Below are 27,906 nucleotides of genomic sequence, written 5' to 3'. Positions count from 1 at the left end.
TTTTAGTAAGAAGAATCACATTTAATGAGTTTCTTTCTTGCAATTTCAGATGCTCAAGTACAGCTGGTAGAAATTCAAAACAGCCGTAAAGAACTGTGACAGACAGATACAAATAGTACTGCAGCTTAAAAATGATAAAAAACACCTGAAAAAAAGTCACACAACCCTCCCAAAAAAATTTACACTTTGAACCTAGGCCAGTTTTTGAAGATTCCCTTCTCCAAAGCTAGGATGAAGGAGGAAGAAGAGGGAGAAAGTGCAGATGACCTTCCAGCCACAAAGGTCTTGCGCCAATGTTTATTCACTGTGCCTGTGGTGGTATGTAAGGGGAGATCACCAAGTGCTGATTCTGCGACTGCCAAGAGATTCCTATGGAAATCCAGACCTCAGGCTAATACTGAACACAGAGTGGACCAACGAGCTGCATCAACAAAATAAAAACAAAACTCAAACTAAAAGAAATGGGAAAACCCCAAATAGCACAGATCCACATTTGTGAGGGGAGCAGAGGAAAGGGCAAGAAGGGAGGTCTATACAGTAAATAGTTGAATGGTTTATGTTACAGATGACTGGCAGTTTTAAAGAGTCTCTTCCCAGCTCCATTGCTGCTCCAACCCAGAAGGGAGAACTGAAAAGGGAAGAAGAAAAAGTAGGACATCATCATGGAGCATGCAGGATCAGAAGCAGCAGAGTGGGCATGCTCAAATAAGCCCCCGTCTCTTTTTGTAGTCCTCCAAGTTCAATGATCGCCGAGGGGCACCATCTTTTGCTGGAGGAGCCTTGGAGGTGATGGCCAGTGCCTTAGATTCTGTTGGGGAGAAGAAAAGAGTAAGAACCAAACTACAGGCAAACTGTAAATTTTCACTTGTTGCTGTAGACAACTTCACCACAAAAATCATGTTTGGCTTCTCTAGTATACATCAGGTTAGAACTTCAGTTAATAATACCGACAGTATTGGAGAGTTTATCTTCATAGATGCAGCACATGCAGTTTTGACTCTGTGTGTTAATCCAGCTGTTAATCCAGAGACAGATAGCAAGCAGAAAAAGTCAAATGTTCTATGTCTATAATACACATTTTTATCAGTCTCCAGATTCTTCTGTTAAACAAGGAGACTGCACAAAGTAAGATGCCAGAATGGTGTTCTGTCTAAGGAAAACTCTGTTTCTCATCCTTCTCTCTTCAGTGCCCTTCAGTGCCTAATCGTCATCTTCTTGCTAACTCTCAAATTCATAATCCTCACTAGGTGTTTCAGGAAGTCTCTTGTTCTTGAACTCCTGCCTCATTCTGTAGTCTTACATCCAGAGTTTCCATCTTGACCTAGTTTGAAAAAACAGCTACTCCTGCTCTTGCTTCCTCACAATGTTTGTCTTTGTGCATTCTTACAGTACTTCCTAAATTACTGTCCTCCAAGATGCTGCAGACCTAATCCTTCGGGTAATGCAAGAAATACTAAACCTTGTGTATCAAATTGCACTGGTATACTCCTCCCATGCTTCCTCCCACTGGAAAACAACTTTATAGGACACAAGAGAACAGCATCAAGTTGCACTAGGGAGGTTTAGACTGGATATTAGGAGAAATTTCTTCACCCAGAGGGTTGTCAAGCATAAGAACAGGCTGCTCAGAGAAGTGGCTGGGTCACCATCCTTGGAGGTATTCAAGACATGTAGCTGTGGCACATGGGGACCTGGTTTAGTGGTGGACTTGTGAATGTTGAGTTAATGGTTGGACTCAATAATCTTAAAGGTTTTTTCCAATCAAAATGATCCTATGATACTCAACTGTTCTTGCCACACATCTCCTGCTGTCAAAGTCAATATAACAAAGAGGAAGAGCCAGCAAGTTTGTGTCTATTATCTTCACTCACTGGTCAGTGTTTCAGAATTTTTTTGTTCCTCTAAAATTCAGCTTCAATACCATCTGCAATGCCTTAGTTAGGGAACAGCAACTTGGTAAAGCAGAAGGTTCAAAATCAAGTAAAAATACCTGATCCCCACAGTACATGCACAGAAAATAGACCAGAACAGCACAGACACACAGCTTATCTGTCGTCAAAAGTTATTAGACAAATTAACAAAGTAAGTATCAAGGTAGCTGCCAAGACTTATTAAATACAACACCCATCTTTTCCCCAAAGATTATGCAAGTCATAGATAATATAGACTGGAAGAGCATATCAAAACCCACTCATTATCTCCTTCTCTCCCTAGGGTTCAAATCAAGGATATGGGGATATACAAGCTTTTAGTCTAATACAATACAATTGTTCTGATTTTCTCAATGGATGGCACTATCACACATCCCCTCCTCCTCAAGATACTTGCCAAGATGGTAAATAGAGTCCTTACTTCCATTTTCAAAAGCTCACCAATAACTTTGAAAGAATTATTCTGGAAGAAGTAACTTCTACCAAAATGGCTGGACAATCACATCCCCAAACTGAGAGGGAACACCTACCTGAACTGGGAACCTGAAGATCAATCTTTACATCAAAGTCATGCACTTTGAAAAGATCTTCTGAGAGGTCACTAGCTGATTTAGAGTTCACATCTTTATCTTTTCCTTGACCCTGAAATGAAAACTACAGGTAAATCTCCAAACCTTATCTGGCCATACAAACAGAGATAAAAATGTTTTTTCCCCTCTTCTGTCATACTTAGTGTAGCTTTTATTCTGCTAGAGCAACTTAAATTTCCTTTCCCAAGAACCAAGAAGCTGTTGCTTTTTCATGATAAAATTCTACAGAATACCTTTTTCTAGAGTTGAAGCTTGACAAAGCAAAAGGGTGACAGTGTGAGGAACATAACAGAGACCAAAATGGAAACTTACCTTAGTCATGTCCTTTGGAGCATCTGGTAACACACCAGATCCGTATTTTGCATTTAGCTGGGCAAGGATGGCAGCTTGGACAGCAGGGTCTCTAGACTGCAAAGGCAAAAATATTAGGGAAGAATAAAAAAAATTACTGCAATTAAATTTCCAAAAGCTGGAACTACATTTTGTTAAAAATGTAGTTAAAATCAATGAATCTGAAACCATAAGAGACTGCATCAGTTCATCCAACTTCCAGAATCTCAAAAGGCTACCGAAATCATCCTGATTATCTGACACTAACAAACTAAAAATCATCTTCAGAAAGCTTTTATTTTGAAAAATCAGAAATACATTTCTTCATTATATGGTTCATTTCTGCAACTATTCTTAATGGTTCTGTAATACACATTTGCTTTCAGCTTACAGTTCTGGCTGAAACACTCTACTAGAGGGAAGAAATCTTTAGAAGATTATTTTCTTTACCTAATAGTTCCCTACATTAATAAAGCTACTCAGTTACGATTCTTTTCTAATAAAGAAGTATTTCAGAAACATATCATTCAAGCCCTGCAATAGAATTTCTCTTTTATTTCCTTGCTGGTTTGTGGAAACTGATGAGAGCTAGCCTGAGCAGTTGTTTTTTTAGGTACCTACACCAGAATCATACTACTCCAGAACAGACCTCAACAAGGCCAGATTACTTAAAAGAAATATGCCTTGGTATTCATCAATATGTTATTCAGTTGTATATGGAGAGATTGAAGTAGAAGATTTTGCCACAGTACCACATGGGAAGTTTGTGTTGAACTACTTCATCCATCACAGGCCCAAAATGTTTGTTCTTCTCTCACCTTTAACTAATCTTTCAGGAAACTTTCAGCTAACTAAAAGGGAAACTCACACCTAAAGCAAACTGTCTTCCCAGAGCTAACTAAATGTGAGTAATTCAACATAGATGAACTCACAACAAGTCTCATCCATGGTTGCTTTTGCAGTACATACCCACATCACTCAGGTCGTTCACACTGCATCAAAAAAAAAGAGGGACCAGGATCTCACTCAGCTGGCATTCAGGGTGTTAATAGCATATGGCACAGTTGGGAATTTTGTTCCTACACTCTGCATTACATTGGTTTCTGTTTTACAGCAAATTGCCTCAACTGAACTTAAGTATTACACTCACATTAGACACTATAGTGGGCTTGCACTGCCGCCTAGTAAAGGGGTCCATTTGTTGGTTTTTCATGCTGTGACTTTCAGCCTGGAAAAGAAATAGCACATGGTTTTGCAGAGTTTGATACTTGCAATCTTTTAAATCCTCTCACAGCCCCCTATTCATGCAATTACTCATCTGCTATATACAACACCGAGATCAGAGAAAAACCAGCAGCAACATGACAGATTAGAAAGATTTTAATGCACCCATTGTCCCATGCTTCACAGGACAAAACTGCCCTTATTGCATATAACAACAGAAACAGGCACACAACTCTCAGGATAGTTAATGCTTAAGCATTTGTTAACAAGCTTAACTCTTCCTTAATAAAAATGTAACTACAGAGAAGCAAATATCTCCTTCACTGTTTTATTATCTGAAGTCTCCTTTATGAGACTTATCTTTTCTTTCCCATATAAAATCCACTAAGTCACTCTTATAGTGACTAATCTGCTGATAAGGGAATTGAGCAAAAGGATAAAGCAACATGCTTTAAAATTACATCATTTGCCTACATGAAAGATTTTACAGATAATTTAAAAAGTTAGTAACTTAGCCATGCAATTATCCCTCTTTGCATCATTTCATCTCTACTTGTAGGAAAGTATTAATTCAGCACTACTTACCACAAGAGCCTTCTCAGACTCAACAATATTCCACTCTCTGTTTCTCTGGTTGATGTAACTGCAGAATGGAAAAAAAAGAGAGTGGGGGAAAGAAAAAGAAAGTGACTGTCATTTATCAGTCCCTACACAAAAAAAAAAAACACCTGAAAGCATTCTTGCAGCTTAATCCTGACCACAAATTACTCTTATTGCAATGCAACTGCCCCCTGGGATATATAGAAGAGAGTTTACATTTTTGAGAGTTTTAACTGGATGATAAATACAAGAAAGTGGAGATAGACAAGCACTAACAGAGCCATTAAAATACACATTAACACATTGTGCAGGAAGAAAAACCCAAAATCCTGCAGTTAATTTGTTAATGCATTAGTTTCTCTTTTTTAAACATTGTTTGATACTATTTAAAAAGAAAATTCCCAATATCTGCTTCTTACCTGATTGCAGAAATATTTTTTGTTCGTTGACGATCCAGGGCCTCTGCTCTCTCTTCAAGTTCATTAAGCTGATCTTGAATCTGCTTGGCCTTATCTTGGTCCCCCAAGTCCTCAGCCATAGCCTTCAACCAAACAGTAACTCATTAGACACTACTCTCTGCCCAGAATTACTCAGAGAGACAAAGGATATGTCTGTGAATCAGTCAGCTAACCCTACTCCAGTCGTGAAGGTTCTTCCCTGCATGGTAAGAGTTCAAGAAAGAGCTACACTTTCCTTACAGCTCAAGGCAAAACTGGATATTTTTTTTCTGAAGAACTCTGAAAACCCTTACACTAAGGAGGATGGAGGAACACCAGTCCCAGCACGAGGAGGACAGGTCAGTTAGATGACTTAAGTTACAAGTTTTTATTAAAATTTAATATTCCATTTAAAACATTTATTTCCACCACTGCCAGTTTCATTTACTTCAGGGAGCAGAGTCCCCTGAGGCACGACAGCAGCTTATTGCGCCACCTGGTGACAGCAAAGAGCAACTGCACGCCCTGTGACGGGAACCACTTACCTGTCCGTGTACAGTAAACAGTGACCACAAAAACACAGTTAAACCAAGGAAATGCATTTCAGTACAAACTCTTGGGTTTTACTGCATATGAAGCTTTAATGTCTCCAGAAAAACAAATAGATTTTGGTTCTATTCATGCAGTCCTATCTTCAGAGACACTTCAGACTGCTTATTTTCTTAATTCCTTGGCTTTGGCTTTTATGCACTGTTAAGCCTACTTGTTCCAGGAAGACCACAGGTAAAAACAGTTCATGGCAAGTAAATCTTTTGACAACTTATTTTTTTTCCAATATAACTTACCAGCCATAAAGTGACAATTCAGCCACCCCTGAGCAAAAAACCAAAACATAACACAACTTCTGTTTTTCCTATCTTAAAATAAGAAGAGGAAATCAACTTTCAAACACTATTATGAGGTATTCTAAAAACAAACCAAACAAAACCAAAACAAAAAACAACAACAAAACTGACCTCCAAAAAAACAAAAAGAAAAAAAACCTAAGAAAAAAAGGAAAAGTTTCTGAGGCCAGTTTAAGACCTTGCTTAACGGACACAAAAAGAGAAGACTTATATTGTTGGCAATTGCCCCTAAAAAAAGAGTGCAACAGCTGACTGGATTCTGAGTATTCTGACTCCAGCAATGAACCTTGAGAATCACCTTCCAGCTGCACAGTAAAGTCGAGCTTATTGCTGACTACTGCCAAAACCCAGATGAGCTCCAGTTCTTTAAAATCAAAGATTGCATTAAGCCTGCAGGAATCACATCTCTCACCTTCTCCTTTAATAGCTGAGTTTTCTTCATGGCATAATTTGGAGGTGCTTTTCTGAACCTTTCCTTCTCTTTCACAATCTGTAAGGTGCAGAGGAAACAACAAGAATATGCAAATAAGAAATCTCTATTTCAATACTTGGGCATTAGAAGCAACAGATGAGTACCACCTAAGAAATTTATTTATTGCTACTGAATTTGACATATGCTCTGGTGGTTGTTTTTTTAGTTTGTACCTTTGATAATGAGTTACAGCTCCATTCTCCTCACTATCTACAAATATCTGATGCTAATCACCTTTGGACAGTATCAAGCAAATACAAAACTGCAAAACCTGCAAAATCTACCATACAACTGCCAGTTTTTCAGAACTTGAGAACTAAGTTGCCATACTCAGGAGTTCAGAGCTACACAACACAAGTTCAAGAGGAGCTAACAGTGCACAAATGATAAAGAAAAGCAGGAGTGAACACCAAACAACAGAAGGATCACCAAGCTACTCTATCCAGTTATGAAACTTTGCTTTTATTTCCTTCTTGGAGAGCAAATACCATGATCATTTTGCTTTGTAACAGCTACTTCTCTACTGCATGACTTCCTGTCACTTTTAAGCACTGACACAGCTTCACTACAATGCAATATTTACCTCTTCAATGTCCTGATCATTAAACTTGTAGTTGAGAGCTTCTTTGATGGACATTTCCTTCTTGTTTATCTCATCTAGTGTGGGTAGCTGCATCCCAGCAGAGAACATCTAAAAATGAAAGAGTTACTTTCCACTTAAAGTATGCTTGGCAGAAGGCTGCAAAGAGGAAACTAAAGTCTGGCAAACTTACTGCTTCCTTCCACTTCATAAATTCACTTTCAGTAAATTCCTGATTTGAGACGAACTCCAAGCGAAACACACGTGAATCACTGCCATGCCTGCAACAATAAAATGTAAAACATCCCCTTGTGATGATGTGGTGACATTGGATCCATATATGTGAACTGATAAAAAAGCCCAAAACCAGACAACCACATGTCAACACAATCATAACTCCCTGTAAAAATTTTTGGAGTATTTTATAATTTCCATTATGCACAAGGAGAAAAAAAAAAAAAAAAAGACAAAACCCAAATAAACCCAACACAAACATTCCAACATTAACTAGCATGACAAAACTCAGTCTACGTTTCAGTTCCCACCTCCAGACCCCACACAGAACATTATTTGCTATACAAAGGACACGGATTGATGAATTAAAGAGGATTCCTTTAGCATCTTACCGTAACTGTAGCCCTTTGTTTGTCCGTGTGCCACCAAGCTGGTAAACCTTTGCAGTCTCTACCACACCAGTTATTTCAGCAACCTGTACCACAGAGTGAAGTATGTGAGAAGGATGCAAGAGAGTTTTTTTCTTCATGTTCCTGGAATGTATCTGGCGTATTCAAACCTCTTCACTAGAAATGAAAAACCTTAATCTAGCTAACAATTCTAACCAGATCAAGGAAATTAAGACTCTTCAGTCTGCATTATCAGGTACTGAATGAGTTGCTTCATATGTAATTTTTGAATGAGTTGCTTCATACGTAATTGGAATGTTTGATGCCGTTTTTTATCTTCTTAGATCTGCTTTCCTGACCAAATAGTGTACCACTCTCTTACCTTTCCTATTTCCTTCTCAAATGAAGTTGGTTTGGGCTAACATATGTTCCAAATGAAATACACTAGTGCTGCTCACACACTAAACACAGCCCTTCTGGAGGCCTTTTTAAATTCTATTTCGGAGAGTATTATTGCATCCTATGATTACAGCAATGAAACAGAAAAACAAAATTGTGTTCCCAATCATGATCTCTTCTGAAGGCACACTGGTGTACCAGAAACTTGGTGAAAAAGGAGTCAAGATTCCTAGAAATAAGGAATGAATTTTAGTCATCCTTACTTGGTCTAAGCAGAGTCTGTAACTCTAGTTTGCAATACAAATGATAAGACAACATTTACCAAAGCTGGAAGATGAGGCTTTGTTAGTGTTCCCTCTCTCTCACTAAATTTATCTCCTCCCCTAGGTGGTCACATAGATTTATTTATTCTTAAACCAGTCTCCTCCAATTCTTTGGCAGCAATTACATTTTCTGGTTATGAGTAATCTTTTTATATCAATCAGTCCAGTACATGAGAACTAATAAGCTGCAAATACTTTATTACAGCACAAAAAAAGAACTAAATAGGCCCTGAGAGCTGAACTCACCCGATAAACAGGTTTACTGTTGTGATTGCCGATGCCAATACGGACAAAGCAGCCGGTGACAGTCTTGGCAAAGAAGGGCATGTGACACCAGCGCTCCAGCTTGTGCCGCGACAACCGCACTCGGTTCAGCTCTTCCGGCAAGGACACTGGCTGGGACTTGGGAGGAATTTCTTCTTTCCTGATTTGAGAGAGGTGAGAAGGAATAAAGAAAAAATTAGAGACATAACCAAAACCCAAAAGGGAGGTCCTGAGTAAGGTGCAGCGTGAGCACTGTTCATCGTGCACTAGTTGACTGTAGATGTGTGTGAATTTAGCATTCACGAGATACATGAGCCAGCACACCTATTTGCCCAGATTTGTGCCAGAGTTCTGCAGCTGCTCAACTGCAGGACTAAACAAATCAGTCAACAACAGAGTAATTTGGGCTAAACCTGACAGCAGGGAACTGAAGTTGCAAACCCACCCAAGGTAAATGAATCCCATGAACCACGATATAGGTCCAAGGACTCAAATTTGAGCAATGCAATTGTACCCAGAGGCAAAAACACTTTAGAGACACTGAACTGCTTCAAACAATCCTCTAAAACACATGTCCACCCAAAGTGGATCTCTATTTTTGAACATACTCACAAGTAATCATAGCACAGTGTTTACTACTTACTCCTCCTCTTCATCAGAGGATGACGATCTGGATGAACGATCACTTTTCTCACTAGACTTATCATCCTCCTCCTCCTCTTCATCATCAGAGTACACTTCACTAGTTTTTAATGGCTGTTTTTTTGCAAGCAATTCAGCTGGGGGCAGGACAAAGAACACAGAAAAGCAAGCTATAAATATTTTATGAAAGCTTGCCTACAAGGGCTGAACCTTAATTGCTTTTAAAAAAAAATCCAAGAGGCAGACAGGTATTAATTTTACACTAGATACAGGTGGCACATGTTCAAATCCACTAGTAAGCTGTGCACTTCATTGACTTCTCTCTTTGCATATGCATGAAGTATTTAAAATCATCCTAAATCTCAGTTGCATTTATTTTCAGTCTCCCAACTTGACTGGACATAGTAATTCAAGATGGGTGCAACAACTAGATATATAAGAAAAAAAAATTATGATCAGGCAACTCATTGTTTTATAAGGAAAAAGAAAAAAAAACCCTCATATTTGGAGAGGATCACAACAAAGCCCAGTAGAGTAAAAAAAAATGGTTGCATCAAAAGTCAGTGGCAAGATAGAAAAGATGATGTGCCAGTAAAGAAACAAGCAAATGTAAACAGGATATCACAAGTACACTAAGTAGGAGTTTGAATGATCCAGAGATTAAAAACCTGAATCTATGTGATCAATTCAGACACATTGACTAAATCTTACTAAGAACCATTCAGTGGACTGTGATGAAAGTTCTGTTTTTAGACCACTCCAGGGAGGGGTAAGGATGAGGAATACAGCATCAGTGGTTGCCAAATATAAGTGGTCATGCTGGGCAAAGACCAAGGAAAACACAGACATGGAATTCATTCACTCCAAGGTGTAGGACTGTTGCATTACTCTAAAACAGGAAGAACTTTCAGAAAGCTGTCTCAAAAACTGTAGCAATAGCAACATGCTTTCATACCTGTTCTGTTCTTCCTTTTCTCTCTTTCTGCTTTTAGCTCCTCCATTGCCTGAGATTTCTTGTCTAGCTTTTCATCCCGCTTTGATCTCCGCTCCTTGTTATGTGACATGACCTAAAAACATGCACAGAAAATCCCTCAACATCGCAAATCCAGAAGTTGAAAAGCATTTAAACAAAGATTATTTCCACACTTGGAACATTTTTCAAATAGAAATTACTAATGTAGTCCTTTTTGAAATCAGTTCTGTTCAGTTATTTTTTTACAGAGGCTAGAGAAGGAAATCAATCTGGAGCTTTATTCTGCTTCATATAAAAAATAATGAACATATTTATAGGTCAACATTTCTGTCACTAAGTCTTAGTCTGCAAATTCCTCCTTAAAGTTAAAAAAGGACTAGAGAAATAAAATAGAAGTAATTCAGCAAATAAGATGCAATGAGGAAAAACTGGATGAATATTATTCTCATTTGCCTCTGCAAGGCCAATCAAAGCACTAGTTTTCATTTAATAGCAAAGAAAAAAGATGTGTTTAAAGCAGAAATAAAGCTGCTTGTAAAATCTGCAAGATGGATCCAAATTTCAAATGTTTTCAGTCCTCTTGTGTTTTGCATTTCTAACAGATCTATCTCTATAGAGAAAGTAGCCTCTATAATAAGCATAAAAGACATTAATTTGAGCTAAGTTGAAGTAATTTTTGCAAGGCATTTTAAAAGAACTCTAAACAAGATCCTTTTATACATACATATATGTATTTGCAAGTACATTTTGTGTATTATAAATGGACTAATAAAGTGTACACAAATGTACATATATGGAGTTGAGGGAGTAGGAAGATGAGATTTATTCCAGTCAACACGTGCCTAAGGGAAAACTCATCTCACCTGATTCAATTTTAGGAGTTAAACATCTATTTCACTAGGAAATAACATGGAATGAATTGTCAGCTGAAGATGTCCTCTTATTGCACAAAACAATAGGCATCAAAAAGTGTAAACAATTGACTGGTTCTTAGATGGCTGAAGTTAGGCAAGATGAATCCCACCCCACTCTGGGAGCCTACCTGCCCTGTGTATATTAATGGCAGATTTTCACTATTTGAAACCACAGGTCCATTACAGAGGCCTGGCCTCAAAAAATAGTGTTGTCCCCTTTTTACTGGGAGTGGAAAAACTATAGAACTACTTCTGCTCCTCCTGGCATTCAAGCTTTTCCTTGACATCCCTGCCAGAGGAAACTAAGCATTTTTTCCACTGTATGTATGTGCATGCTAAATAATTAATACGATAGTTGAGCAGTTTTTGGTCTCTCAAACTTTTCAAGAAGATCATGTATGAAATATTTCAGACTGAATGACTGAAGTTTGGCTAAAGGACCTGTAAAAGGTTGCTTTCCTTTCCTCATCTGGGAGAGCTATCACAGCAACTCTAGACAAAGCTGTAACTTCGTATTTTTCATTAAAGGAATATCAATGCACCCCTCAATAGGCCAAAGATATTAACTGCCTTAAATTAAATGTAAAAACTGAAGATAGCTTGAGCATATAAATTAACTAAATTCTGATCTGCTTCTACACTGTTTGACATTAAGGGAAAACATTAGGGGTAGAGAGGCCATATCCTCTCTCCTTTTAACAAGGGAAGAGAGTTTATTACCAAGAACAGATTCATTTCCTACCTGGGATTCCTGGATCTGTGTGAGTTTTTTCTTCTCCTGCTCTTCCTCTTGCTTTTTCTTTTTCTCTTTCTTTTCTTTCTTTTTCGCTGTTTTTAGTTTTTTCTTGATTTCAAATCTAGTAGCAGTTATTGGAACAAAAAGAATGTATGAAAGAATGCACTTCCTGAGGGAGCAAAAGATTTCTCAGATGCTACCACAATTGCCATTAGGCTGCAAGGAACACTTCAACTGTTTGTCCCTTTTATGTTATCCTGTCCTCTATTCCCATCCCCTCCCTTCCCCAAGGAAATAAAGTGAATAAAAGCTGAGCACACCAGGTGCAGTCCTAGAGAGAGCTAACCTAAAGGGTTGATGAGACCATGTAGAAATGACTATTCCACAGAAACATGCCCTTACTCCATTTTCCTCTTGCCAGTGCAGCGATCATTGCATGCTGCTTCCAACTCTAAAATCATATGGGCTATTTCACATAATTTGAACCTAAACAGCTAAAGATTTTTTCTTTAAAGTCACTATCATGATAACTTTTTCACACTTAAACTTCACCTTTCTGCTGGCACTGGTCTGTATAAGAGTGACTGCAATGTTTCAGGGAGTCCTCCTTCAGCAGCAAAATTCACATCAGACTGTTTCTACAGAAAAATTTAGGCACTTCCATGTCTACCTTTATGAAATATATCACCCTGATGTCTTACTTTTAGTCACTGAATTCAGAAGAGTAGGAATTTCAATGGAACTGAGATTCCACTGCACCATGGACTGGTCACACTGCTTTAGTGAAGTGTGCATGTGGACATACAAAAGAAAAAATATAACTTCCAATAACTGAAATTCAAAATGTGTGATCCATTACTGCACAGTATACAGTCCAATCTTCTTCAGGTCTTTATACCTGGATTTTGTAGACAACAAACTGAAATGTCAGACGACCTCATTGCCCTTTATGCCTTTAACATGAAGCATAACACATAAGGCAAGGCAATATATCAGATGCAATGTCTCCTGTAATCCCAATGAACTCACAGCATCATGTGCATACAAGGAGCTTTTAAAAGATTCAACTTACCACAAAGTTAAACGACTACCCCACCACCCCCTTAGTTCTACCTGCCAAGACTTTACACAGAACAGCACAAATTCATTTAAGATTAAATCAGTAACTCAAGCTTCAATTGTTTAGCATCAACTACTCTCCAGCATTCATTCTAAAACAGAGACATTCAGTTACCATGGAAGAGAGAATAAAATTTCAAAGATATCATGTCCTTCTACGTGATCTAAATTCAAACTTGCAATCATTCTGATCCCTTTGAGGAGAGCAGCAGACCACATAAGATTCTGAATGCAGTGTTAAATCAAGGCAGGCAGGCAGTGCTCTAGCTATGGCTTGGACAAACACAGTTTGGCAGTCACTTGTATTGACATGATTTACTCAACAGATGACAGTCCTCTAGGGAAATTTCTCAGCAAGTAAAAAAAGAGAAGGCATTAAAGAATAAAGAAACTCGAGAAATCTTGCCCCATACATGCCAAATCCTTTCAATTAAAACACATGGGAAGTAAAATACCTTTACTACAAAGAAGCTGCCTGACTGGACAGTGTAACAACTACAGACAAACAACAAAATCACAGTACATAAGGTAGAAATCAACAAAAGATTCCATGCAAATGACATATCCAACATCACGTCTTGTTTCAGTATCTCCATCTTCTGTTGGGGCCCAAACCACATACAAGCAACTCTAACACTGAACAATGTTTCACCATTGTTTTCTGAAAAATTCATGTACACCTTATGCTTTGTTTGCCTTTTTCCAAACCATCAGCACATGACAGTTAAAACAAAAAAGATGAAGGGAAACCAGGCCTTCAGGCATCTAACCTATGGAGCAGTAACATAATTACAAGGGTAGTTTATAGAACCATGCATATCAACAGCTGAGAAACTTTTAGATACTGTCTTCAACAAGAATATGCAGAACTCCTGCTGGGTGCTTCCTTACTACAGAGACAGTTTATATACAAAAATTACATAGTCAAGCTTAACTCACTTAACAGTGCTGAATGCTTGGACCTTAAGCAAGAGAGCACAGTCAGCATAGTCTCTATGAAGCCTTTAAGAATTTGCTACCAAATATCAACAGATATAAAATTCACCTTCTCTTTAGCACTTCTCTCTTCTCAATCCGATTAAACAGTTCCTGCTCTCTCTCCTTTTCTGTCATTTGTTCCAGTCGAGCTCGGTCTTCCTCATCTCCCATCAGGTCTTCTCCATAGCCATCATGGAATTCCTCATCTTCAGATGAGGAATCTGAATCTGAGCTAGATGAGGAGCTGTTGCTTTCTGAGTCAGAGACTTCTCCTAAATCAAAAATATAAGGTAGTGAGAATCAGCTGGGGCAAAGTCCAGCCACTTCATTATAGCATATTAGCAACAGTTTCCATTCCTCAGCTTCCACTATATTAAAAACATATAATGAACATTAAGGCCAGGTTGAAATTACCCCAATATATGTATGCTAAAAAATTATAGAATGAGTGGTACTACATTTGAAAAGAAATTGGGTTGTGAGTAAAAATTCTTAGTAGAACAAACAAATTTTAAAGGCCTTTTAATAATGTGCTACAGTCCTAAAGTTAGACTTCTATGCCTATATGCTTATATCCCTGACAAGTTGCTTACACAGCCATGAATTTGTGGGTGCACACCTCAAACACCATGATCAACCACCACAGAAGTGCACAATTAACCACCTCATTACAGCAACCTGAAGGACCAACATTTGTTATGGGAAGACTGCAACACTATGAATTGCTACAGCAGGAGATAAAGTTGAAACAAATACCCTCAGGGCTGGCAAGGCCTTGACATCAGCCCCATTACTTTAACAACCTCTCCCAGATACACAGGTGTTTAGGGAGCAGCTGACTCCCCAAAAGTATTGGCTAACACCACCTTTTAACTTGATCCAAGTCCAAGTGCTTTGATTATCTCACCTAATTGACTAAATTACATTGTATTATGGAAGCAGCTCATTAGGATTCCTTCTTTCACTTCCATTCTGGGATCAGTATTTCTGGAAACTTACAGCTTTGCAAGCTCACATTGTGAAAATCCTTGATTTGTAAGCACTGATATATACAGGTGGAGTCACTCCATGCCTTTGTCTGCATTTGCCATGCTAGATATACTTAAAACTGTAATCTCCTTCATATATTTTCTTAGCTTCCTTTTTTTAGTACGAATGGAAATTGCAAATAAGCACCTGCAAGCCTTCATGGGCATGATGAAAATAGAAGACAGGAAGTCTTCCCAGCATTGAAATGTATTTGATATTCACATAAAAAATTCTGACAAAGTTAGAGAATTATTTTTCTTCTTCTGTGTCAGTATAAATGTGCAAGAACTTCAAGTCAGAGTAAATGCATGCACGATGAGCTCCTATTTGCATCACAAACACTACATACCTTCCCTTTGTTATCACAAAAAGGTTGGGATGGGAAAATACATCAATGAGAAAAAAATTCTACCCACACGGATAGGACATAAATAGGACATGCTAGAAGGAAGCAAGGAATTTTCCTGGAGAAAGTCAAGCCATGAAATGTCATTCATTCTTCAGCTGAAATAACATTTAGCTTGCAGTTGTAATGGAGTGCTCACAGCAATGTTACACTGAATTACATGCACTTCAAGCCGCAGTACATTTAAAAGTTACCCTGACTGTAAGTTACACAATGAAAAGTTTTTCAACATGGTTTCAAAATCACCATGCAACATTACTCTTCAGGGTGTACAACAGATAAGTTCACTTGGAATCACACTAAACAAATGCACATGTGTTATCTTACCCTCCTCGGGTGCTGAGCTCTCAGCTGAGCTGTCTTTATCTGAGCTGCCTGAAGAGGCAGCTTTGTTCATCTGTTTCTTCATGGCTCCTTTTTTCTCTGCCTTACCCGCTTTTCCCTTTTTTTTGTTTTTAGAACCTCCAACAGTCCACTGAAGGAAAGAACCAAGAAAGGGATTGTGAGACACAAACATAATTCTCTTCTCCCATCTCCAGAACACGGGAGTAAAACCAGCTGAGAAATAGCCCAATACCTGACAGCAAAAAAACCCCAAACATACAAGTGTAAAGAAGAGGGGGAAAAAAAAGAGAAGCCGATAGAAAACTTACCAGATAAATTAGAGCTTTTTACAAGGTTTTGGGGAGTAGAGTGTTGTATGATTGGTTTAAATTCTTCTTTGAAAAAAAAGAAACTAAGTATAACAATTGGTATAACAATCCTTTTAAAAGATAATGAAGACATTTTGGCAGTATCTGCCAAGGGAGGTGAAAATATTTTCCTAAGAAAATAATTTTTAACAATGTGTCCAGTGCTTTTCTAAAGATTAGCTTCAGTTTACTATTTAACAGAAGCAACTGATGTTTTTCTAGAAATAGTTTAATAAGGAGCAGATTTTACATGAAGGACACAAATGATATATGATAGCCATAGATAGCCTTTTCAAAATCTCAGTTTTAAGTAAAAGTATAGTGTCTGTATTTTTATGCAACAAGCCAACAGTGTACTTCCAGATGCAGGTGGTGGAACTACCCCCCATGTACACAAAGTGAAATCAAATCACAATCACAGAAGCCAGAAAAATAAAAGGAAAAAATACAATATCAAGTCCGAATTTTAATTTTCTTTAAAATATTTTCAGTTAACTTAGACCACAGTTTCCAAGTATGGGACTTATACCACCAGACATACAGAGATAGCCATTCTATATCCTTAAGTCCCTAAGAATATTAGAAAAACTAATATTCTATTAATCACACCTTTCACCTACACAATTCTAGTACTCACACCTTACAGTGTGATTTCTTAATATAATTTTTACATTGTTCCAACTACTTTAGTAAAGCTAGAAGGGAACAGAAGCAATAAGGATTGCCCATATATCACTTAAAGGCTTTACAATATTTTGCACTTCACTGCCTCTCCTAGAAACTCTCCAGGTGTGAGACATTCAGGAATATAACAGTTTTTTAAAAAAATTATATATATATACACACATACATATATATATAAATCCTCTAAATACCTGTATATTATTGTAATCTTTCATGCACATCACCATCTGGTTGACCATGCAGTCTTAAAAAACCAGTCATAATGCAAGCAAGCAAATACAACTGTGCATACCTGAGATCCTGCACTCAAAACTACTCTAAGTGGAAAAAAACCACTTTAGATTTCACCTCAGATGCATACAAACTTCAGGCTTCTTACCCAATCACCCTATCCTGGGGGATGAATCAAGTCTATCTCTGCAGGCAGTAATGATTCCATCAAATTTGATAAATTGTTCTGACTGACAAGACATCATTCTCAGAGAACCCTGGTGTTCAATTACTCTAGATGAAACTCAGTCAAGTGATTATAAGCTAGTACCCAATCTAACAGTACATGAACTAATACCTTTGGAATTTCCCAGGTTTTGATTACTCTCACACCCAACCTTGTACTTTCCATATTATTAAATGCTTCATCATGTTCTTTAGGCACCATCAGAGTATTCAATAGTCTCTGTCAGTGCAAAGTTTGTTTTGTTTTTATTCCTGAGGTAAGCCTTGCAATTCATACCCTATGCAGGTACCCCAGAGTCTGTTATGGTCGGTAGGACAGGTGAGAAACTGCACAGGAAGCTTCTGACTTTATACCAGCCCAAGCTTGTACTGAAGTTTTTACTGGCTTCAGCATTCAAGTTTTACTTGTTCAGTGTTACAATACTGCTGTCTAATATTATTTCTGGCTACTATGCTCATATAAATCACTTAAGAACAAGCTTGCACTCTGTCTAAATCTACTCAAATCTCAGCACTAAGGAATCATCTCTCAGGTAAGCAGAAAAGTGCATGTTTGCTATTGGCTCAAACATTCACCTACTGCCAGCATTCCAGAGAAGACACAATAGCAGGAAAAGTTAAACAGCATTTAGCAGTGATGCAGATGTGCCTCCCTCTCAGAGCTCTGTCACTTCTTTTCAGTGCTCTATTCTGAATTATACCTCATGTCAGCATGCTGCAAGGAAGCAGCACATGGAAAGCCACAGTACACAACACAGTTATATCAAGACCTTGAGAGGTCTTGCTGAGATGAAAGAAGCTAATATCAGATAAAAACCAACAGGACTTCAGTGAATAAAATGTTTAATAGCTGTACATACATGTGTTACATATCACTGTTTTCAGCTTTTAACTCACTAGTAGAATTGTGGAGAAAACCTGAGATCAGGAAGATAGAAATCAAAAGAAATCCATGTGACTAACACTTGAAACAAGAGAAAAAAGAAACAACAACCAAAAAAACCAAACAAAAAAACCCCACCCAACCAACAAAAAACCCACACAAACAAGCAACAAAAAAAAACCAAAAAACCCCAAACCAAAACAGAACAAAAAAACTCCACAAACAGAAAAACACACCATCAAAACCAAAAACCACCCAAACAAACCAATACAGGACAAGGTGATTAAAGATCTGTTCTCTAATCTAGGAAAGTGTGCTTTGGTTTCTATATCACCCTGGAGGCAACACTTCATCTCACTTTTGTTTATGCAAGTGACCTCTATGTCCATCTCCAAATTTCAGTGCTGTCACAAAGCCAAATTCTTACCCAACTCAGGTGTTTTTAGGCTTATTCAGTTACCCCAATCTCTCATGAATGCCTGCTCATTCCCAGAACAACTACAGGACAAGACAAGAGTTAGGGCAAATCTTGGACCACTAATTCATCAAAAACAAGACATAGTGCAAGACTCTTAGGCTCATAAATTGCTCTGCAAACTGTTGCAGTTGTCATTTGACTTACTGACTTATCTGCACTGCTCAGAGTGAGTGGCCAACATGAATTTCTTCCTGTGACAGAGAAAGTCACAAGAGATTAGCTAGTCTAGGAGGCAGAGAGAAGGCAATAGTGGAAAGACAAGGTCTTGAGTCCCTTACTCATGCTCCAACACACCACCAGAAATCAAAAATGCAGCATGTTCACAAGCAACGTCAAGTAAAAACGCACAGTTATAGCCAGAAATATTTCTTTGTTCTGGTTCCCTTAACTTCAAACAACAATCACTTTTCCAAAATCTGCAGTTTCTCCAGGTCTGCTCTTCCAGGCTGCAGTCAGGCAGCACCAGTCAGTGCTTCTGACATGCTCCCCATGACTCGAACGCCTCCTCGGAACAGCCCCGCTATTCACTGCTGCCTCCTCGGCCACCAGCTGGAACCCTCCACAGTTCCAGACACAGCAAGTTAATAAACCCATGCAGAAATGTACTGCAACGTGCCTTTCTGCTTGTTGTTTAGAACTACCAAACAACAGAGCTTTATGGCTCTCTCACAAGAAGCAGTCAGAAGAGCTTTTTGAATTTTGCTCTTCATGCCAAGGTTCACAGTACTAATAGCTTATATGTTTTCTCCAAGAAACAGTTGGACATGATAATCCTAAAGGTCCCTGTCAACCTAAATGATTCTTTGCTTCTAAGAAGTCCAGATTAAGCCACAGTAACCAGAATGGACTTAGGGAAAAAAGCCCAATCCACCACATTAGAAATTACCTAGATTTATATGTCAGTTTCTAAAAAAGCAACTACACAAAGTGATTTAAGAAAATAATTTATAGCTCAGCAAACCTGGAACAGATTTTCACTAGGGAGATGAAATGAGATCGTGGAGGAAAAAAAAAGAGAAAAAGGAAAAAAAGAAAAACAAACAAACAAAAAAAAAAAAACAAACAAAAAAAACCCCCATATCTGAAGTGAGCACAGAGTGCAGAATTGTTTTACTGCTCAGGTAGCTGCTGTTTGCTTCTATTCACACAGTATCTAAATGCATTACACACTGAGATTTTAATTTGCAAATAGTTGCAAATGTTCTCACAGGTTTTTTTATCAAGCCAGAGATGCACAAGTAAGGTTGCCAGCCTGTCCTTGCCATATCCTTCCCTCCTTCCATATCCAATGGCTTTATAAGCAAAAGGCAAACTCCAAGCTACAACATAAAAGCAAAATAGGCCCCTTACCAGTGGGTTCCTTTCCAAAGCAGATAAACCTCAGCTGTCCTGTTGTCATTACATTTAAGTGCACCTAGGTAGGTAAGCTCAGCTTACAAACTTTCATGCATTCATACAGGAAAAAAATAAGGCAGTCCACCAGGCAAGTAATGAAACTACAGCTTCAGCCTGTCTGAACTCAACAGCAGAAACCACAGATACAAAAATTAGGCAGAATTTACTGGCTTTAGGTTTTCTCAAAGCTTGGAAAACTCTACAGACAGCACTCCAAGGGCTTCAAGAAGGAAAATGCTCTTTACCACTACTTTTAAAACTAAATAATAGATAAAAAGCTCCTGCCTTTCAGGATAAATGACACGTGTCATTCGAACACCTCAAACACTTTCATGATGACCAGCCCAGCAATCTGAAAACTTAAAGAACTGTTTTAGACACAGAGAGGAAACTCTAGGTGTTGACACCAAAATGGAAAGGAAATAAGCAAACAAAGAAAACACCTTCAGAAGGCACAGAAGAGGCTTTGCCAGGAACTGGCTGAGAGAAGGCTTCATGGGCCAAAATATCACCAGACACCTGATCTACCCTTTCCTTTCAAGTACTGCTCGAAGAAGCTCACAGAAATCAAATCCCAAGAAGTTATCCCTGTGCTAGTTTGCAATTTAAAGAAGTCAGTTACAGATAAATTTTATACCAATTTTGTCCACAGCATATTCACATTACTCATTTGGACATGCCAGCCTTCATACAATTAGCTTGTGCTACTCAGATTTGTGCTTGCACTTTATTTGGGGCAGAGGAACTAACACCACCTCTCTTCTTTGAGAAAAGCTTTACTATTGCACCCATTAATAGCTGAAGGAAACTGTCTCCAGGAAAAGTCAAAGTTACAAGGCACACGGTCTATAAGCTGTGTATAAGAAGATTAAAGCACAGCCTGTTTCAAATTCCCTAAGCTTGACAAAAATGTATGGCAAAGGCCTCACAGGACTGGAGAACCTGCTCATTCTTGAATGCTTAATTAAGCAGTACTATAAAATAAAAGCATACAGAAAAAGACAACATTCAGTACTATAATTTCTACAAACCTACAAAAAGAAACCCCCAAAACAGAAAGAATACCTGCAGTATTTTGCTCATCTGTGCTTTGCTGGAGTGCTCTAACTTGAAGTGCAGTAAGGACATACAAAGAGGCATAAAACCCTCTAGGCTGTTACTTGAAACCAATCTCTTCACTAGCTGCATCACTACTGCTTACCTCCCTCTCTGTCCCATAGCTCTTGACAAGATCCTCAGCTATACAGTTCCTCAACAAATTAGCACATTTGTAAAAAAAAAAAAAAAAAAAAAAAAAAAAAGTTATAAAAGAAAGGTATAAACAGATAATCCTCACTAAACTCCAGAATAGTAATAAGCATTCATTTTATAAATCCTCTAGTCCTGGAAGGATATTCTGTCCTGACCTGTAGGTGTTAAAAGGCAGAAGTGAACCCTTCCTGACATTAGAATGAGTGTACTTTTCAAGAGAAACAAACAGGAGCTCCCACAGTATTGTGGCTTTCTGTCTAAATCAACACTAATGTCACTGAAGTTGTTGTAGAAGTTATCCACTCTTCACACACAATAGAATTAATTATCTTACTGTAAGCAAAGAAGTCAGAATAAAAGCAAAAGCAACAGCCCAGAATTAACTGACTACAACTGAGGAACATCATCCACCTAATGCCCTCAATCAGTAACAAGAACACCTTGTGGACACACAAAACTCTAGCATGGTAGCTGCAGCAGAAACCTGGTTAGCACCAAACTGGTTACATGCAGAAAGCTCCCAGTTTGACATGGTGAGCTCTTGAGAAGACATGGTCACACATCAGATAAAGGAGCCATCAGTGTCCAGCTTAGTACATTTCTTTGCAAAGGTAGCTCTTCTTATTGCAAAGCCCTGAAGTCATTGCTATTTATCAGCTCTCTGAACAAAAGTCTATAGTAATGGAGTCAAGAATGTTCCACAGCCCCACCAGAAGACAGGTCAGAGCATCCCTCCTATTTCACTGACTGCAACCCACTTTCAGTCTGGTGGCTAGGATATTTGATTCAGACCACAGAGGTCCTTCAAGTGTTACACAACTCAACATCTGGGGGGGAAGTGCATTCTCACTAATACACATAAATATAACATTAAAGATGTAATGACATCCCTTGGGCACTATTGCATAGATGCAGCATAATTTGTACCTGCGGTTATTCAATAACTCCAAAATGTTTTTCTCTCCCTTATGCCCCACAAACCTCCTCCCTCTAAAAGAAAGCAGCATGCTGCATTATGCTCTGAAATAGAGATTTAGGCTTCTTTCCTGTACATGCAACATAGTGTCAATCTTGGAACATTTAGTGCTTTCCAGGAATCACAAAGAACACGAATACTGAAAAACCTCTGTGAAAACACATGGGTATGATTAGGCACATTTGGCCAGGACAACAATTTCCATGGTTTTGCCTCAATGTCTTCACCTTGCAGGAAGTCAAATAATACAATTTCAACTTTTAGACCCCCCTACTCCAAACCCCAAGGCTAAACAAACTTCAAACCAACCACAAGAATACTTATTAAAACCTGAGTTATTCAGCAGGACTAGTGTAGTCAAGCCCAGGGATGCACAGAATGACTGGCAGAAGCAGAACTGTTATAAGCCAGCCGCTCATCCTGCTGTGACAAGCAGCAGTTCAGAATGCATACTTCAGGCACAGGAATAGAAGCAAGTGTCCTAATTATCTCTTCTCTAAATCTTTTTCCTCCTGCTGCAGGGAGGTCAGAAAGAACATAGTATCAATTTGAAATGATACACAGATTAGAAAGAGTATCAAATGCATGGGGTGCAACAGTAGCACTACTGATCTGTACAAATTTGTGAAGAGGTATTGTCGCATTCTACACAGAATGGAAAGGTAGACCTTACTTATTACACAAGTTAAAATTCTGGCAGCTTTCAGAGATAAACACAGAATTAAAGGCTTTATCATCCACATGCTCTCCACACCCAAGTCTACTTTTTCCAGACAAGCTGGTCTCCACATAACTTAGAAATAAATAAACTGTGAGCCAGCAGATCTGAACACACAGTGACAGACTGAGCAGTTTCCCAACAAGAAACCTATTATATCTAGGTTGTTCACAATTTTGTCTGTCTCGATGTCTTAAATGCATATTAGATATACAAGAAGCACTTTTTTAAAGGAAATGGTTAATTTGGAGCAGAGTTCCATGCATATTTATTTCAAAAAATGGGCCAGAAAGAAAATTAAACTGCATATTCTTCACACTTATTGGAAGGAATCTGCTACACTAACAAATGTTCTATGGTTTATCACTGGCCTATCCTGTTAGTCTGCAAGTTGCCACAATGGATAATCCTAAGTGTTATTACAGAAGAAAAAAAATTAAAAAGAAAAGAAAAAAATACACTAAATATCTTCCTGTCAATTTTTTAAGAATAGGTGGAATAAATGACCTCACTATAATTTGCACAAAGTGTGCAAAAGATATCTGTAAGCTTTCTAGAAATTGCTTTACCCAAAAACCTGTATAACATCTGTCAGTGCCTGTTTTAATAGTTTTTTTCTTAATTTTCTGTTCTAGGTGCACAGGCTTTTAACCAGTTCTAGACTGTAGTACCAAGAACAAATACTATAAACAGAAACAGCAGATAAGCACTGCTACACAAGAAACTGAGAAACCTTAGAACAAAGTAATGGTGAATTCTTTCTCGCCTCTTTCTTCAAAGATGTTGATCAAAACACATCCTGTTGCATATCCAAATGACCAGACAGCTAATTCACAGCACAGTTCTAGGAGAATCAAAGTAGCTAAACAGAACAGTTTTACTACATGTAAAATAGTACTACCTGCCTTGACCCTTCTCTTAGGAAGAAAGCTCCACTCAAAAGGTGACAACCTCTCTCCCTGAATTCAGAGTCCAGCTTTAGCACCTTCACTGCTACCTCAACTGCAAGCACAACACAGGAAAACCACTAGCTAAAAGCAGGCAGCTCACCAGACCATATGAACGTGGGATTGAACTGTAAGTCCTCTTTTCTATAGACAGACAATTTTGTATACAATTAGAATTCAAAACATATTCATTTAAAAAAAATATCTCTGGCCTTAATGGGTCTCTATCATTGACAGTCCCACTTTATGAAGTCAGCAGGCTAAATAGACTGCATGATAAATACACTTTCACTGCTTAGGTATGATCAGACAAATAACCCATAGCAATCTCACTGATAACATGATAAACTCACCTCATCATCACTGTCTGATGTTTCAGAGTCTGAAGATGCTGTAGGTTTGCTCACAGGTGGTTCCTTTTCCTCAGAGTCACTGCGTTTCCGTTTGGCCAATGACAGGAGCTCCTGGTATAAAAATACACACATTTATTCCAAAGCATTGTAATGAGTTTTAACAATCCAGGTCAGTGCAGGTTCTCTGCAATATCTGAGCACATCTCAGTAGCATGATTATTGCCACCTACTAAGGAACAAATCTACTTATGTTTCATAAATACAGGTGTGCACACACAGTTTTAATACTGGCTGCAACAAAACAATTTTAAAGATAACTATATAAAGCTATATAAAGTTACTACCAGCACCATTACTTTCTTGGTATAAACAACATAAGACAAATTACTTCTAGAGACATGTCCAGATTTGTCTTACTTGGATTGGGTAATAATTCAAAACCACCCTAACTACACAATGAAGAATTAGCCCTAAAAAGCCTAATACCAGTAGATAGCAGCTTCTTCTCCTAAACAACAGAGATGTTTGCAATTACACACTTTAAAGGGGAAATGCTTTTGGCATCACCTTTACATAATGGTTGGTAATATTTAGTCAGCCTGTTCAATTCCTTTTCACTGTTGGTACGTACCTCACAATGCACTTAAAGCTTTGCACACAGAGCAGGTATCAAGCTTGAAGTCTGAGAAACTTAGTACAGCTGTTCTGCTCAAAAGAAAGCATTTTCACAGGCAACACACACCCACACAAAGAACTACATGCCTCTCAAATACTCTCATCATCTGCTGTTCATCACTTGTTCAGGTGACACACGCAGTAGTACAAAACAAATATTTTTGAAGCTATGTTACTGTCTGTGCTGTCAGGGACACAAGATCTATTCTCAGAAACATTGCTCTGGAGCTGATGACTCTTAGCTGTGTGTAGAAATACAGCCACACTAACTTCTGCAGTCTTGGGAAGTTGATGCTGGATTGGTTTCCATTAGCTCCACAACTGGAAGATTATCTCAAAAAATTGATCACAGTTTAATACCTCAAATGAGAATACAAACACTTCAGAAACAGACAGTCTGCCTACTTACCAACAAAGAAACTTTCCACTAGTAATGGCATTTTACCAACCATTATCTAAAGAAGCCTTGCAATATCAACATTGCACATTTGTACAACAGATCTCCTCTGGAAGTTCCTAAAGAAACTTCAATAGTGCTTCTCTTTGGGAAGCTTCTGAAGAGGAGCACTACCTTTAAGCCAATAAATATTCCTTCTATGCTTGTTCTCTGTTTTCCAAGATACTATATTTAAAAGGCTGCTAGTCCTTTGATTCAACAAGCCTAGACTGCCAGGGGAAGCTGTTAAACATTTAATCTACAGGGGTTAACTCAGTATTTAACATTTATATCAGTATTCTCTCATCTCAAAAGCACTGCATCCCTGCTACCCAATCTTCATCTTTGCACACACATCTATCTCCCTGCTGTTACAGTTGCTACAAACAGCTCAGTGGAAGGGGAAGCACCTACTGCTCAGGTACAGCTGCAGATGATGCTTGCTGCCAGTGAGGGATGGAACAGATGCAGAACCACGTGGCTATTCCTACCACCATCACTTTTACAGTCTGACTGATGCTAGGGCTAGTCCAACTCCCATTGTCAATTTCTAAAACTATCAAACTCATACACTAGCAGCGAGATGGTGGCAGTCCAAAGGACTCTAGAGGTATGCAAGATCAACCACATCAGCTCCAGTGTATCTGTTTTAACAGAGTATCTGATCTAATTTTTCTGAAGCCCCAATCTGCAGAAGTATTTTTGAGTGTTTGGGAAGGCTTTTTATTGCAACATAGCAACAGCTTCTATATTAAAAACTCCGAAGGTTCAACACATAAATTACATCAGACATGTCGGCTTCAGCATATTCAATCCACCAAACTTCTCCCCGGAGCAAGCATGGCCAATACAAGCCATAGAACACTTCACCTATAATGTCTTTATTTACCACTGGAATCACACCATCAATATCTGCTACACCAAAAGATGAGTCTTTGAAAGCAGCCCACTCCAAAGAGGGAGACACCCCCTCGCAACCCCGACACGGTTGAACTCACACGAGACAACACTTACAACCCGGGAGATGCTCTGATGACAAATAAATAAATACTACTCCTTCTTACATCTACGGGCTGGCTTCCCACCAACAGAGCTCCCCCAGCGCAGCCACCAGGATTAAGGGGGTCGCACTAAACACGCGTTACCACTCCGGGAGGCAGGGACCTGACACGCTGCTCTCCCGGCGCACCGAAGCAGCATGGAAAAGTTGCCCAGCCCTTCGGGCCTCTTTCCCCACTACTCGAGGTGAGAAGATCGCAGGCAGCCGGGCCTCGCTAACCGCTCCTCAGGGCCAGACCGCCCCGGAGCATCGCCCGGAGCATCCACCGCCCGCCCCTCCGTCCCGCCGGCGCCGAGCACCGGGCCCGCTGCAAGGAGCCCCCGCCAACGCGGGCCTCCTGCCAGGGGCGGGCCGGGGAGCCGCCGGAGGGACGCGGGCTCTCCGCACGGCGGCCGCGGAGCCCCATCGGGCTGAGGAGGGCGAGAGCGGCGCGGAACCACCGGGCGGGAGCGAGGGAGGGATGGCGGCGCCCAGCCTCGCGCGGGCCGGCGATCCCAGGCCCCGCGTTCGGGCCGGGCCTGCCCGCGCACCTGGTCCAGGTTCTCCTCGCTGCCGCTGTCCTCGGTGTCGGAGTCGATAAGGACACGGCCTTTCCGCTTCTTCACCATGGCGGAGCCGGCGGTGCCCCCTCCCCGCCCCGGCGGCGGCGGCGGCGGCGGCGCTCGCACGGCCCGGCCCGGCCTGACCCGCGCCGCCCGCCCGCCCGCCCGACACAAAGGGCACCGCGCATGCGCGGCGCGAGAGGCGGGGCGAGGGCGGGGCCGCCGCCGCTGTCCCCTCGCGGAGCCGCGCGCTGTCCCCGCGGCCGCTCGCGCTGCGCCCGGAGCTCCGCGCGCATCGAGGGCCGCGCCTCGGCCGCTGCCGCGGGCGGGACGTTGGTGGCCCCGTCGGGGCATCGGTGGCCGCCGTCGCTGCCGGCGGAACCGGAGCGGCGCGGTGCGCGTTCCTTGGCCGGCCCGGGCGCGGCGGACCCGGCGTTGGGAAGGTGAGGCGGCGTGGGCTCCGGGCTCTGCCGGTCACGGAGCAGGAGCGGCGAGGCGGCCGCTGTGCGGGAAGGGGGTTCGGCCGCCACCGCCGGGCCCGGGCGTGCGGGCGGGATCCGGGCCCGCTGGCCAGGCCGCGGCGGAAGCTGCCGGGCCGTGCACCGGGCTGGCTGCACCGACGGGCTGCCGGAGCCTTGCCGAGGGACAAACACCGGCCTGAAGGAGAATGTATCCAAATTCTCCATTCTCTGCTCCTTCTCGGGCCAAGCAATGAGGATACAGGGTTTCTTGATCGCCAGCTTGCCTCCGATCGTGTGAAGTGCACTATAAAGCAAAATGTGAATTTATTCAGTGTAGTTTTAGACAAAACTTAATTAGAATGTGAGAATAACAGTAGTAAATTTTACAGTGGGTAAAGGAAGGTGAGTGACATATAGAGGATAT

At 40.1% G+C, this 27,906-nt stretch overlaps 1 protein-coding gene across 1 annotated transcript; it reads right to left on the bottom strand.

The window, feature by feature from the left end:
- RTF1 (RTF1 homolog, Paf1/RNA polymerase II complex component) lies at positions 1–27,209 on the bottom strand (the record flags this gene model as incomplete). Its single annotated transcript, XM_079307989.1, is given in 19 exon segments — positions 1–808; positions 2,462–2,573; positions 2,834–2,929; positions 4,002–4,079; positions 4,661–4,718; positions 5,095–5,216; positions 6,430–6,507; positions 7,073–7,180; positions 7,263–7,350; positions 7,696–7,778; positions 8,661–8,838; positions 9,322–9,457; positions 10,276–10,387; positions 11,950–12,064; positions 14,108–14,312; positions 15,803–15,950; positions 24,309–24,419; positions 27,010–27,186; positions 27,189–27,209. Coding segments are annotated over 19 exon segments (2,133 nt in total). The 3' UTR covers positions 1–701.
- Positions 27,210–27,906: the final 697 nt, after the last annotated feature.

This window comes from Erithacus rubecula (genome assembly GCF_903797595.1).
Source record: "Erithacus rubecula genome assembly, chromosome: 6".
Lineage (NCBI taxonomy): Eukaryota > Metazoa > Chordata > Aves > Passeriformes > Muscicapidae > Erithacus > Erithacus rubecula.
The sequence above is the reverse complement of the archived record's forward strand: the minus strand, read 5'-3'. Positions and strand labels throughout refer to the sequence as shown.